General features: G+C 69.9%; 2 protein-coding genes across 2 annotated transcripts; both read right to left on the reverse strand.

The window, feature by feature from the left end:
- Positions 1-73: 73 nt before the first annotated feature.
- On the reverse strand, positions 74-7,660 carry ASIC3 (acid sensing ion channel subunit 3). The gene is made up of 11 exons (XM_051806147.1): positions 6,655-7,660; positions 4,238-4,388; positions 4,035-4,162; positions 2,812-2,962; positions 2,676-2,732; positions 2,241-2,394; positions 1,238-1,329; positions 1,072-1,151; positions 922-993; positions 774-820; positions 74-219 (listed from the first exon to the last, which is right to left on the reverse strand). Exons 1-11 carry the CDS (start codon positions 7,207-7,209, stop codon positions 141-143), a joined length of 1,566 nt encoding a protein of 521 aa, XP_051662107.1. The 5' UTR covers positions 7,210-7,660; the 3' UTR covers positions 74-140.
- Positions 7,661-8,824: 1,164 nt separating this feature from the next.
- On the reverse strand, positions 8,825-14,197 carry ABCB8 (ATP binding cassette subfamily B member 8). The gene is given in 17 exon segments (XM_051806130.1): positions 8,825-9,105; positions 9,181-9,431; positions 10,248-10,395; positions 10,477-10,610; positions 10,803-10,897; positions 10,993-11,129; positions 11,215-11,248; positions 11,356-11,461; positions 11,545-11,642; positions 11,714-11,799; positions 11,888-12,049; positions 12,129-12,234; positions 12,306-12,400; positions 12,479-12,634; positions 12,949-13,242; positions 13,244-13,256; positions 14,026-14,197. Coding segments are annotated over 17 exon segments (2,073 nt in total). The 5' UTR covers positions 14,103-14,197; the 3' UTR covers positions 8,825-9,024.
- Between the last annotated feature and the right edge of the window lie 93 nt (positions 14,198-14,290).

Genomic DNA, 14,290 nt, shown 5'->3' on the forward strand with positions numbered 1-14,290 from the left:
GGCCCCTTGCCCCCAGCCCCCCGACACCCCCTCAGGGGGTGGGGGGGACCAGGAGGCTGCCCCGTGGCCCGGGGGTGCCCCCCCAGCCCCCCGGCCGGCGGGGGGGCGGGCTGGGCTCCGCGGCGGGTCCCGGGGGGACCCTAGAGCCGGGTGACGAGGTAGCAGGTTCGGGGCGACGCCGAGACGGGGCGCGGGGCCACGCAGGGAGGGCCGGGCACTCTGCGGGTGGGCGGGGGGTTAGAGGGGCTGGGGGGTTCGGGGGGGATCGGTTTCCACCCGCCATTCCCCTCCCCCTGTGTCCTGCCAAGGTGGGGGGCTCAGCGCCTCGCCCCCACCCCTCGTGCCCCCCGGGATGCCCCGGGAGCCTCCCCGCTTTGGGGCTCCCCCACGCAGCCGCTGTGGAGCCAGGCTGCCCACCCCCGTCCCCAAGCAGTCCCCTCCCTTCTGCCCCTCTGCGTCCCGGAGGAGAAGCTGGGGGGTCCCAGCCTGGCTGGAGGGGCTCCGGGGGGGACAGGGGACCCCGGGACAGGGTGCTGGAGACCATGATGAGGACGGGGGATGAGGCGTCTGCAGGGAATGGGAGTGTCTGCAGGGAGTCAGGGATCTGCAGGGAACGCAGGGGTCCACGCAGGATGGGGGGATCTGCAGGGGATGAGGGGTCTGTAGGGGGATGGGGGGATCTGCAGGGAATGGGGGGGGTCCGCAGAGAATGGGAGTTCTGCAGGGAATGGCCCCCCGGCCTCGGGGGGCTTCGGGTGCCCCCCCGCGTGTACCTGGGTGGGCGCGGGGCCGCGGGGCTGCCCGGGACCGCCGGGTGCTCCTGGATGGGCGCACGGAGGGACGAGAGAGCGGTGAGCCGGGGAAGGGGGATGAGGTGCGACCCCCCGGGCGGGGGCGGGGGCGGGGGGCGCGGGGGGTTACCAGGGTGCCGCTGTCGCTCCGGGGGCTCCGCTTCTTCTCCTTGTACAGGCTGAGGAGTTTGTCCCGGAACACCTGGGAGGGCGCAGGTCAGAGCCCCCGGCCCCGAGACCCCTGAGCGGAGGGGGTGTTGAGGGTGTCGGGGGGCCTCACCTCGTACAGGTAGTCGAAGATCTCCAGGATGGTGAGGAGGCTGGCGCCGATGAAGAGCCCCATCTGCCCCCCGATGTCACCTGGGCGGGAGGCGGTGTCAGAGAGGACACGCCCCTCGGAGCCCCTCCGGGCCCCCCGACCCTCACCCGCCCCCGCCGGCCCTCACCCAGCAGTCCTGCCACCTCGTACGCCTTCTTCTGCTCGATCATCTCGTAGTTCAGAGCCTCGAAGAAGATGTCCAGGACCAGCACATTGTCCCTGGGGGACACGGGACGAGGGGACAGCGTCAGGCACAGGAGGCCGGGGGGCTGTGCCAGGCTGTGCTGGGGGGGGCTGGACTGTGCCGTGGGGCACAGGGGAATGGGCAGAGGGGTCTGCCTGGTGCTGGGGGACACAAGGATGTGCTGGGCTGTAGTCTGGGGCCCCGTGCCATGCTGCGCCATACTGGGCTGTGCCACGTAGTGTCATGCCATGCAGTGCCATCTGTGCCATGCCATGTTGTGCTGTGCCATGCAGTGCCACGTGTTTTTCCCTTTGCTGGGGCATATTTGCACAGGGTAGGCTGTGCTATGTTGGGCAGTTCACGTGTGCTGGGGACGTATGGCCATGCCTTGTCACACCATCACACCGTGCCGCGCTGTGCCAGTTCAGGGATTCTGGAGATGCCATGTGGCTGTGCCATGCTGTGTCCCACCATCACACTGTGCCGTGCCAGCTTACGCGTGCTGGGGACGCTGTGTGGCTGTGCCATGTCACAGCAGTGCACGTGTGCTGGGGGACACGGTGTGGCCATAATGTGCCATATCACACCATCACATCGTGCTGGGCCAGTTCACATGTGCTGGAGATGCCATGTGGCTGTGCCATGTCACACTGTGACACTGTGCTGTGCCAGTTCCCGTGTGCTGGGGACACCCTGTGGCCATGCCATGTCACATCCCTCTGGGCTGTGCCAGTTCATGGCTCCCGGGGATGCCGTATCACACCGTGCTGGTTCATGCTGTGTGCCATGTCACACTGTCACGCTGTGCCATGTCACACCAGTTCACATGCTGGGGGTGCCGCGTGGCTGTGCTGTGCCACGTCACACGGTCACGCTGTGCCACGCGGTGCGCTGGCGGGGCAGAGGGTGACACGGTAGTGGCGGCAGGGGTGGCAGCGTCACTCACGCGATGTACTGCTCTGTCTTGTTGAATTTCTTGGCCAGGTACTTGGCCGAGGCCTTGCTGGGGATCTTCACCATGGAGAGCTCTTTGCCGTAGCGCACCATGGCACAGGGCGTGCGGCACGCGCAGTACTCGCTGTCCTTCGTCACCAGGAAGTCTGGGGGGGCACGGGTGGGACAGGGAGCCCCAGGACCCCTGGCCGGGGGGGGACACTCGGGGACAGAATTGGTGGCACGTGGGGGGAACCCAGCCCTGCGTGTCTGGGGACAGCAGTGACCCCCACCCTGGTGAGGGCACAGGCGCACTGGAACCACGGTTGCGGCGATGGGGGCACAGAGGGCACAGGGACACCAGAGCCACACTCGCAGCAATAGGGGCACAGCGGGGGCGAGGGGTCCCAGGGGTGCCCGGGGCCGTTGAGGGGCCGGGGGTACATACCCAGCGCGGGGTCAGCACACTCCTTGTACTGCTCCGGGGTGCAGACGTTGGCGTTGCCTGCGGGGGAGGCGGCGGTCGCAGGGGCGGGGGGGGGTCCCGGCAGCCCCCGCAGCCCCCCGGCCGCCCCCCCGCTCACCCGGCATGTGCACCATGCGGCAGTTGCAGTTCTCGGCCAGGTAGCGCGTCTCGCAGTCCAGGCGGCACGCGGTCAGGCTGTAGTTGGTGAAGAAGTCGGACTCGATGGGGGTGGCCTTGCAGTCCCCCCACGGGGGGGGCAGGTACACGAGCTGCCGGGCGCCCGCTAAGGAAAACACGGCGTCCCGGGGTTCCCAGTGTCACCCCTGCTGTCGTCCCTGCTGTCGCCCCTGGCCACGCTGCCACCTCCCAGCCCACCGCAGGAAGAGCTTATCCCGCACAGCCAGTGCTGGGAGGTCCTGCCACCCCAGAGCCCCCCTTCTACCCTGTGCCCTCCTTTCTGGCCTCGGGGACGGGTGTTGCAGGCAGTGTCACCTCTACCAGGTGCCACAGTAAAGGGTGGCACATGGCAATTGGGAGCACACGGGAGCCAGACGTGCCAGGCAGGGGGGTGGCACAGCCGCCCATGCTCCCCTCGGTGCTCACTGTGCAGCCAGTGAGTGTTGAGGGGTCCTGGTCCTGCACCCCCAGCACTCCCATCCCACCCTGTCCCTCCCTGCCAGGCGCAGGACGGGTGTCGTAGGCAATGTCACCTGCACCAGGTGCCACAGTGGAAGGGCAGGAGCCGGCGAGGGCTGGCACGTGGTACCTGGGAGCACACAGGGGCCGGGCTTGCAGGGATCGTGCCTGGTGAGGGGCCCAGCACCCCCACCCGTGGGTGCCAGGGCCACGCTCCTGCTGCCGCCGTGCTCCTGCCGCCCGCGCCACGCGCGCCGGCACACGTGGTGACACCCACCCAAGGCACCTAAATTTAGGTGTCTGGCTGCGGGGGCCGGGCGCTGCCACCCCCCCGGCGGCTGTTCCGCAGGAGCCAGGGGGTCGCTGCCGGAGCCGGAGCCCGTGGAGAGGCCGCGTGGTCCCGGTGTGGGGCTGCCCCACACCGTGTGCTGCTCCTGGCCAGTGTGGTGGCACAGTACTCATGGCACAGCTTGGCACGGGATGTCCCTGTGGGGATGGCTGTGGTACCCACAGCACCGCTTGGCACGGGATGTCCCTGTGGGGATGGCTGTGGTACCCATGGCAGGATGTCCCTATGCCTCAGGGCGTCCCAGCGTGTCCACACCAGGCTGTCTCAAGCCCTTTGGGGGCCCATCCCAAGCCCTCTGGGGGTCCATCCTGATCCCTCGGGGTCCGTGCCCAGCCCCGGGCACCGTGCCCGGATACCCGCTGCTGCTGGCAGGAGACGAAGGTCTGGAAGCCGGGGGCGACGCCAAAGCCCAGCTGGTCGATGAAGGGCGGCTCCTCCTGGCTGTGGATCTGCACCTTCACCCCCACCTCGAACGACGTCTCGTCTGCAGGGCAGGGGGGCGGGGGTCAGGTGCCGCACGGGGGGCTCACCTGTGTCCCCAGACAGGCGGGGGTCTCACCTGTGTCCCCCCAGACAGGCAGATATTCCTCCTGCTGCACGTTGAGCATGAGCTCGAGGCCGTTGCCGGAGCCCCCCTGCAGCGTGGTCAGGACCTCGCGCCCCGGCCCCCCCGGGTTGAACGTGTAGCACTTCCCCAGGCGTGTGAAGATCTGCGGGGACACAGGGGACACGGGGACGGGGCCCTGGGTGACACTGTGGGACCCTGTGAGGACAGGGCAAGATCCCAGTGCCCCTCAGGAGCCAGTGCAGGATCCCAGTGCCCTGGGAAGGGATCCCAGTGCCCCTCAGGACTCAGTGCAGGATCCCAGTGCCTCGGGACAGGATCCCAGAGCCCACCAGGGCCCAGAACAAGGCCAGAACGGTGACAGTGCCCGCCCCGTGCCTGGGCTGCCGCGACTCTGCAGGGATATTGGGTTTCAGTGAGGCTCCAGGGGACACGTGGGGACACTTGAGCAGGGAGGGCACAAGCCAGGATGGTGATGGAGACTGGGACTCAGTCACAGTAGCAGAGGCCACCGTGTCCCCTAAGAACCTGAGAGCCTGTCCTGGGCCAGCCACCCCAGCAACCCTGGGGACCTGCACCCCCAGCCAGGGACCTGAGGGTGACCTTGAGCCTTCAGGGACTGGCATCCACAGACAGGGCTCCCAGAGTGATCCAGAGGCCCCAGGACTGGCCCTATGGACCCCAGTCCTGCCATACAGCCCCCTGGGGTCACATCCCCCCCTCTGTGGGTGCCCCCTCCCAGTGTCCCATGGGGGGAGGGGGCGTTGCTGTGGAAACGAGCTGCTCCCAAAGTGGGGACCTGTCACCATGGTAACACGGTGCCCAAGGAGGAAAAGGGGGGGCGGGTGTCATGGCAACGACTGCCCGGCATGGGGATGCCTGGGGAGGGTATGGCTGGGGACAGGGACTGGGACATGGCCCTGGCACTTCCAGCCTTCCTGCTTCCCACACTCAGGTCACCCAGGGGCCCCCAGCCCTGCACCCTGGGGACCTGCTGTTCCCACTCTCTGTTGTTCCATCCCTGGACCCATGTCCCCGCACTGCCATCCTGCCCCATCCCGCCGGCCCTGGTGGAGGCAAGAAGGGGGCACAGCCCACCCTGATGGCCCTTGGGCCTTTGCCACCTGCCCAGAGACCTTGGGGACCCTGAGGATGGGGTAGGACGAGCCGCAGGGACACAGTGCCAGAGCACAGTGCCACAGCCCAGGGCAGAGGATCCCAATCCAGGACTAGGCCCTCCAGCCATATGTCCTGCCCCTCGAGCCTGGGAGCCAACGCCAGCACCTGGTCCTGCTGCAGGGGCACTGGCAGAGTGGCTCCAGCCAAGGGTGTGGGGGCACAGGGGCCATGGGGAGGGCACGGAGCTGCTGAAGGGCAGCTTGTCCCTGAGCTCCAGAGAATGAATTGGTGCTCTAAGAGTATTAAGGTGACAGTAATCGCTGGGAACAGAGATGGACACTAGGCACAGCGGGCACGGGCTGCCCAGCATCCGCAGCACACTGCTGCAGTATGAGGGATGTGCCTGTCCTGCCTGTGCCACCGCCACTGCCCGTCCCACCGTCCCTGCCTGCCATGCATGTGCCATGATCCCCGCTAGTACCACCGTCCCTGCCCTGCTCTGGGGGCAGTGGTGGGGCCAGTGCTTTCACAGGGACCCCCACCTGTGCCAGGTGTGGAGGAGCTGCCCCTGGGAGCCTCTGTGCCAACAGCCAGGGCAGCGGCTGCTGCTGGCAGTGCCCAGGTGGTACCTGGAGCTGGAACGGGGGAGTGGAGCTGGGGGCTGTACCTGTGAGCACCCTGTACAGGTGAGCACCCCAAAGCTGTGAGCACCCCATACCCGTGAGCATCCCGCACCCACCACCACCCCATCCCGGTGCCTGCATGCCAGCAGAGCCCCCACCCCGCACAGAGCCCCCAGCACAGCCCCGCTCCAGCCTGGGCAGCGTTCCCAGCCGCCTGGCACCCCTGCAGCGTGCAGAGCAGGGACACCCCTGGCTGGCAGCCGCTGCGTCCAGAGGGGTGGGCAGGGGCTGATGGTGTTCTGGGCGGGGGGATGCACCGGCCAACCAGAGAAGGGGCTCACCCGCAGGTGCCTGACCTTGGCAGGACACCCAGGTCCCTCTGCAGTGCCCAAGAAGGTGGGCAGGGGCTGATGGTGCCATGGGTGGTGAGATGCAAAAGTGGGATGGAAGAAGGGGCTCAGCTGCCAATGCCCAACCCCGGCAGGACACCCATGTCCTTCCACAGCCCCGGGGGCACACGGGGGTCCCCTCCCCATCCTCGCTGTGCCCACGTGCATCGAGATGGGAGGAGGAGCTCACCTAGGGGTGGCCAACCCTGGCAGGACACCCACGTCCCTCCACAGCCCCGGGGACACACGGGGGTCCCTGCCCCACCCTCCGGGCACTCACCACGGTGAAGTTGCGGGCGGTGCAGCCGGTGCCACGGAAGGTGCACTGCAGCAGCATCTCGGCCAGGTCGTGGCCCGTGCGGTTGTAGAACTCGGCCATGCTGAAGGGTTTCGCCTTGAAGTTCTTGAAGTTGGCCTTGTCCCTCAGGGCAGCCAGGACGTGGGGCTCGGCCAGCTGCGGGTTGCTGATCTCGTAGCGCTCATTGAGCAGCGCCAGCAGCTCGCCCACGTGGTACATGTCGTTGCGGGTGATTTTGGAGAAGCGGAACTCGTTGAGGTTGCAGATGGTGATGGCCGGGAAGGTGAGGTTGCGGGCGGCCACCTCGTCCAGCTTGGTGACGTGGGGGTAGGTGAGGAAGTAGGCGACGCGCTCGGCACACACGAGCAGCAGCAGCCCCAGCGAGCCCAGGAAGAAGCCGCCCCAGAGCACGCGGCGCAGGGACACGGCCCCGTAGGCGAAGACGTGGCTGATGCCGTGCAGCGAGGAGCTGTGGGCGAAGGCCCGCAGGCTCGAGAACCCCTCGCCCTCCCCGCTGCCCTCCGAGCCCCCCCTCATCCTGCCGCCGCCGGGCCCCCGCCGTGCCCGGCACTCTCAGCCCATCGCCGCGCCGGGCTCAGGGCGCTGCCGGCGGGGAGGGCGCGGAGGAGGAGGGTGGGCAGGGCAGAGGAAGGCAGGGGATGGCAGGGCAGGACCGGCCGCTCCGCTCCCCCGCGCTGCCGGTGCCAGCGCTGCCCGACCGGTGCCGCGGGGCCGCCGGCAGCGCAGCCCCAGTCCCGGTCCCAGCCCCAACCCCAGCCCAGGTCCCAGTTCCAGCTCCGGTCTCGGATCCGGTCCTGGCTCCAGTGCCAGTCCCGATCCTGATCCCGGTCCCGGATCCGGTCCCAGCCCCGGCTCTGCTCCCGCCGCGCCGCAGCCCCGATCTCAGCCCCAGCCCCGGTCCCGGTTCCAGCCCCAGCCCGGCCCTGGCCCTGGCCCCGGTCCCGGTCCCGGTCCCGGTCCCGCTCCCTGTCCCTGTCCCTGTTCCAGCCCCGGTCCCGGCTCCACTCCCGCCGCGGCGCAGCCGCCGCCGCCGCCGGTCCCCGCCGCCCCCCGCCGCCGCCGCCCCCGCCCCTCCCGCTCGGCTCCACCCGCCGCCCCCGCCGGCGGCCGCGGCGTTGGGGTACGGGGGGCTGAGACCCCCGGGGAAGGGAGGAATCCGCAGCGCTCCTTCACCGGGCGGCCCAAGGGAACCCACCCCGGGGGTCACACAGCGGTCCCCCCATCCCGGGGTCACGCAGAGGTTCCCCCACGCCGGCGGGTGATGCAGTCGTCCCTTCACCCCAGAAAGATGTCACAGGGTCCCCCCACTCCGGGGCTGACACAGGGGTCCCCCATCCTAAGGCTGACACCGGAGACTCCCCACCTCGGGAGGGTCATGCAGGGCTGATCCTGCCCAAGAGGGTCACAGAGGTTCCCCCAGCCTGGGAGGTGACACAGAGGTCCCCTACACTGAGGGGCGACACAGCAGACCCTCCAGCCCCTGTGGTCCCACAGAGGTAACCCCCAATCCCGGGGTCATGCCGGGGTTCCTGCATCCCGGGGAGTGACCCAGGGTTCCTCCACTCCAAGGATGATACAGGGTCCTCCCCTGGACGGGGACACACGTGACCGCCCCGCCCCGGCGGGGGTCGCACAGGGGGCTCCCCATCCCAGAGGTCACCCAGGGGGTCGCCCACTCCAGAAGTGACACATGGGACTCTCTAGGCCAGGGGGTCACACAGAGGCCACTCGTCTCAGGGGTGACACAGGAGCTCCCTCACCCCGGGGGCGATGCAGCCTTCCCTCACTCCGAGGGTGACATAGGGGTCTCCCACTCCACGGGCGACACATGGGACCCCCCAACCCTGGGGGGTCACGCAGCGGTCCCCCCATCCCAGGGGTGATGCAGGGGGTCCCCACCCCAAGAAGGCCACACAGAGGTCCCCCTTGTCGGGGGGGGTTCATCCCAACGAGGGGGGGGACAGAGGGGACCCCCCACCCCCGTGGGCAGCGCGGCCGGGCAGGGGGCGGGGCCACCGCCGCCAGTCCCGCCCACTAAGAGAACGTCACTGGGCGCGGGCCCCGCCCCCCCGAGCCCCCGCCCGGTGCCACGGGCGCCCCAGAGCGGCCCGGAGGATCCCACACCGCGTCCCACCGAGCAGAGAGTCCCCGTCCGCCCTCCGTCCCTGTTTATTGGGGAACAGCGGGGGACCCCCTCAGCACACCCCCCTTGTTCTCTGGGGAACAGCGGGGGGACCCCCTCAGCACACCCCCCTTGTTCTCTGGGGAACAGCGGGGGGACCCCTCAAGACCCCTCCTTTGTTCATTGGGGAGCAGCCGGGGGGCCCTCGCTCAGGACCCCTCCTTGGTCTGCTGTCGGATGAGCTCGGCGTAGAGCCCCCCCCGTCGCACCAGCTCCTCGTGGGTCCCCGCCTGCGGGGACAGCAGAGACGGTGTCACCCCGGGTGCCCGCGCACCGCCCCGCGCCCGCCCCGGCGCTGGTCTCACCTCGGCCACGCGGCCGCGGGCCAGCACGGCGATGAGGTGGGCGGCGCGGATGGTGCTCAGGCGGTGGGCGATGAGCAGCACGGTGCGGCCCGTGGCCGCCCGGTCCAGCGCCTCCTGCACCGCCCGCTCCGCCTGCGCGTCCAGCGCGCTCGTGGCCTCGTCCAGGATGAGCACGGCCGGGTCCTTGAGCAGCGCGCGGGCGATGGCGATGCGCTGCTTCTGCCCCCCAGACAGTGCCGCGCCCCGCTCGCCTGCCGGACACGGGGACACCGCGGCATGGGGGACAGCACAGGGACACCAAGGGATGGGGAACACCGGGGGACACCACGGCATGGGGGACAGCACAGGGACACCAAGGGATGGGGGACAGCACAGGGACACTGCAGGATGGGGGGACAGCACAGGGACACTGCGGGATGGGGGACAGCACAGGGACACTGCGGGATGGGGGGACAGCACAGGGACACTGCGGGATGGGGGACACCGGGGGACACCGCGGGATGGGGGACAGCACAGGGACACCATGGGATGGGGGACAGCACAGGGACACGGGGGCATGGGGGGACAGCACAGGGACACGGGGGCATGGGGGGACAGCACAGGGACACCGCGGGATGGGGGACACCGGGGGACACCGCGGGATGGGGGACAGCACAGGGACACTGCGGGATGGGGGACAGCACAGGGACACTGCAGGATGGGGGGGACACTGGGGGACACTGCGGGATGGGGGACAGCACAGGGACACCATGGGATGGGGGACAGCACAGGGACACGGGGGCATGGGGGACAGCACAGGGACACTGCGGGATGGGGGACACTGGGGGACACCGCGGGATGGGGGACAGCACAGGGACACTGCGGGATGGGGGACACCGGGGGACACCACGGCATGGGGGACAGCACAGGGACACTACACTGCAGGATGGGGGGACAGCACGGGATCGGGGGCCAGGGACCCTCCCCACCCAAACCCCATCCCTCCCGTGCAGACGGTGTTGCCATGAGACCGGGGTCACTCCTGCCAGGGTCCCAACCCGCCCGTCCCCCTCCCGCCCCGGCCGTACCCACAACGGTGTCATAGCCCTGGGGGAAGCTGCGGATGAAGCCGTCGGCGTTGGCCTGCCGGGCAGCCTCGTACACCTCAGCATCAGAGGCTTCTGGCTTCCCGAAGCGGATGTTCTCCATGATGGTCGTCGCAAACAGCACCGGCTCCTGCGGCAGCGCCCGGGGCCTCAGTGCTGAGCCCTGGGGACAGCCAGCCAACCTGTCCCCCCTGTTCCCACCTGTCCCCACCTGGCTGATGAAGCCAATGACCTGCCCCCGCAGCCAGGAGGGGTCCAGGCCGGCAATGTCGTGCCCGTCCAGGGTGATGGTTCCTGCCGTGGGCTCGTAGAACCGCTCCAGCAGTGCTGCCACTGTCGACTTCCCTATGGAGGGGACCCCTCAGCCCCTCGGCTCTGGCAGCACTGGAGGGGTCCCAGTCCCTGGCACCCACTGGGTGCACCGAGCAGAGGACTGGGGTGCAGGAGGACGTGCCCAGGGAGAGGTGAGGGGCTGGGACACTGAGGTCCCGCCGGGCTATGACGTGGGGGTTCAGAGGGTCCTAGGTGGGCTGGTACCTCCTCCGGAGGGTCCTACGATGGCCACAGTCTGACAGGGGGGCAGAGTGAGGCTGAAGTCCTGCAGGACCGGGTAGCCAGGCCGGGTGGGATAACTGTAGGCAGAGGAGAGGGAGGCTGTGGGGGCTGCGGGGACACGGTGCCAGCCCCACAGCCTGCAGGGCAGCATGGGGGGCCACAGGGGGCTCACCTGAAGGAAACATGGTGGAAGCAGATGCGGCCATGCAGGGAGTGGGCAGGGATGGAGGCCCCCCCCTGCAGAGGCACGAGGGGCTCCAGTGTCAGCAGCTCAAAGACACGGGCGCCGGCGCTCAGACCCCGCACCACCTGCGGGGGGGCAGTGGGAGCACCCTCAGACCCCCAGAACCAGACCCCCAGCCCTCAGGGTGCCAGGAGCCCCTGCCCCACCTACCTGCCCCATCAGGATGGAGATGTTGGCCAAGGACCTGGGGTGCACAAGGGGAGAGGCTGTGCTCAGGGCTGTGCCAGAGCAGGCTGTGGGGAATGGGGGGGTGCTGGAGGTACTCGGGGTAACACCAGGCCCTGCCCTGACCTTTGCACCGTCTGCGAGGCCACCAGGAAGGACATGAGGTCACCTGGTGAGAGCTCATCCCCAGCCATCAGGGAGCCGCCGACGAAGATGGTTCCCAGTACGATGCCTGTGGGGTGGGGGGCAGAGGTGGTGTTTGGAAGGGGTCCTGCCCCGCAGCCCCCCAGGTCCCATCCCACGGCCCCCGCTCACCATTGAGTGCCAGGTTGGAGAGCCCCTGGAAGGCGGCGATGCCGAGCCCCAGCCGCTCGCTCAGCTGGCCGGAGCGGTCCACCTCGGCACAGAACAGCCTGGGGCAGGGACAGGCTGGGGTCCCGCTGCCTCTGTTCCCCCTTGCCACTCCCAAGCCCTCCACCCTTACCTCGCTTGCTGCTCCTCCATGGCGAAGGCGCGTACGGTCCGCACATTCCCCAGCGCCTCGTCCGCCACCACGGTGGCCTTGGCCACCTGCGGGGAGAGGGGGAACAGTGGGGACACCCCCAGCTGTGGCCCCTGGGGGTGGCAGGGCTGGGCTGGGGGGGCGGGAGATGGTTACCTGCTCCTGTGCCTGGCGGGAGAGGCTGCGGAGGAAGGCGCCGATGAAGGCCCCGGCGCCCACCAGCGCCGGCAGCGCCACGACCAAGAGCCCCGTGAGCTTGGGCGAGAGCAGGTACAGCGACACGAAGCAGCCGGCGGTCTGGGTGCCACTGCGCAGGCCCTGGGGCGGGGGACGTGGTGGGTGGGGGGTCTGGGGGCCGGGGGGCCGCCGGGCTCACCTAGGACAGGCCTGGCCTCACCTGGGAGATGGCCAGCTTGAAGGAGGACTTGAACTCCTGGATGTCGGCCGTCAGCCGCGTCACCAACTGCCCCGTGCGCGTGGCGTCAAAGAAGGCCACGTCCTGCCTGCCGGGGGAGCGGTGGGTGGGGGGTCCCTGCTCCCCCCGCTCCCCCTCGCCCCCGTCCCCCCCGGTTACCTGAGCAGGGTGGTGAAGAGCGCCTTGCGCATGTCGCCGGCCACCCGCTCGCCGACACGCGCCAGCAGCGCGATGTACCCGAAGGTCAGCAGCCCCTGCGGGAGGGGGGTCAGGAGGGGCGGGGGCACCCCCGGGCCCCCCAGCAGCCGCCCTTTAGGGAGGTCAGCACTCACCTGCAGGCAGTAGACGGCGAGGAGGCGCAGGGCCGGGCGCCGTACCTCCCGCAGGTACGTGGGCACGTGCCCGCGGGCACACCGGGCCACCACATTCACCAGCTGCCCCAGCAGCACCGGGATGCGCACGTTGAGCAGGGCCGCGCCCAGCGCCAGCTGTGGGGACACGGACAGGGACAGCGGGTGTCAGGCCATGGCACCGGGACAGTGGCTGTCACACCGTGGCATGGGGACAGCAGGTGCAATGCCACTGCCCAGAGCTGTGGCAGTGGGACAGTGACTGTCATGCTGTGACACCAGGATGGCAGGTGTCATACCATGGCAACGGGACAGTGGCCACCATGGCCCAGCACAGGGACAGTGGCCGTTGTGCTGTGGCACCAGGACAGCGTGTCCCACCCCCAAGCACAGGTGTGACACGGGGACAGTGGGGATGAGGGGACCGTGGCCGCCCACCCGCCCCTGCTCACCATGACGGCGGCGGAGAGTGCCAGGAGCTGCGGGCGCAGGAAGGTCCAGAACAGCTGCCAGTCGAAGGGGGGCTCCGGGGGGGGCTCTGCGGGCTCGGGGACACCGGGAGGGACCGTGGGGCCAGCGGGGACAGTGGCCTCCTGGCAGCGTGCGGCCGTGCCCAGCAGCCCCAGCACCACACAGCCCGTGGCTGAGCCGGCCAGGAGCAGGTACCGGGGGGCCAGGGGGGCAGGGGGTGTGGGGGGCAGCCGGGGGGGCAGCCGGGGGGGCCTGGCCAGACCCAGGTGGCCCCCCCCCATACCTGAAACTGGGGAGAGGAGTGAGCAGTGTGTCCCAGTGGGGGGAGCCTCAGGGAGCCCGGGGACCCCCGGCAGGGCCAGCAGCCCCCCACTGCCTGGGGCTGTCCGGCACGGGGAGACCCCAACTCCGCTCCTGCTGCTACCCATGTCCCTGCTTCCGGGGCCCCGGGAGCCCCAACATCCCCCCAGCCTCCACGGACTGCCAGGGACCCCCCGGGACCCCAGAGTCCCAGCTCCCACCACAAAGAGTTGTGTTCCCCCCTCCAAGGGACCCAGGAGTCCAGGGCCCCCTCCAGGACCCTCCTCAACCCCAGAGTCCAGGCTCACCACACCCCACCAAGAGGAGACCCAGGAGTCCGGACGCCCACCAGGACCCTCGGGGATCCTGAGAAACCCACCACGATCCCCGAGTCCCCGTTCCTCTCACCATCCTCGCACCAAGAGTTGGGGTCCCAAGGGACCTGTGAGTCTGGGATCCCCCTCGGGACACCCCAGGACTGCAGTCCGAGCTCCCCCCACTGCAAAGAGTCCGGGACCCCTCTGGAGCTCCCCAGTACCTGACCCTGTATCGTGCCCCCCCGACCCCCGCCCCGCTGCCCCGGGACGTCCACGCACCCCTGAACTCCCCGGGAGCCCCGATCCCCCCACAGCCCCCCTGCTCCCCCGGGACCCCAAAGTCCGGACTCTGTCCACCGCGAACTGGGGTTCCTTCCCCTCCCACTCAAGGGATTCGGGAGTGCGGGACCCCCGCGGGACCCCCCCCGTCCCCCGCCGTACCTTCGCCCCGGGGCTGAGGGCGGTCGGAGCCGGGTCCAAGCGCCCGCCGCCCGCAGCAGCAGCACCGGCAGCGGCATGGCGGCACCGGGAGGGACGGGGGCGGCACCGGGAGGGACGGGGGCGGCACCGGGGAGGGACAGGGGCGGCACCGGGGAGGGACGGGGGCGGAACCGGGGAGGGACTGGGCGGGGGGCGGCACCGGGGAGGCACCGAGGAGGAAGCGGGGAGTGACCGTGGACTGACCGGGCGAAGGGGCGGCACCGGG

Source organism: Manacus candei, unplaced genomic scaffold (genome assembly GCF_025592945.1).
Source record: "Manacus candei isolate 608988 ecotype Guabito, Panama unplaced genomic scaffold, ASM2559294v1 h1tg000066l, whole genome shotgun sequence".
Lineage (NCBI taxonomy): Eukaryota > Metazoa > Chordata > Aves > Passeriformes > Pipridae > Manacus > Manacus candei.

Excerpts from the sequence above, each read along its gene's own strand:
- ASIC3 (XM_051806147.1), bottom strand. The coding sequence starts at position 7,209 with ATGAGGGGGGGCTCGGAGGGCAGCGGGGAGGGCGAGGGGTTCTCGAGC. Across the intron at positions 4,389-6,654 it reads CCGCCCGCAACTTCACCGTG|ATCTTCACACGCCTGGGGAA; the intron begins GTGAGTGCCCGG and ends GTGTCCCCGCAG. Across the intron at positions 994-1,071 it reads TCTTCGACTACCTGTACGAG|GTGTTCCGGGACAAACTCCT; the intron begins GTGAGGCCCCCC and ends GCGCCCTCCCAG.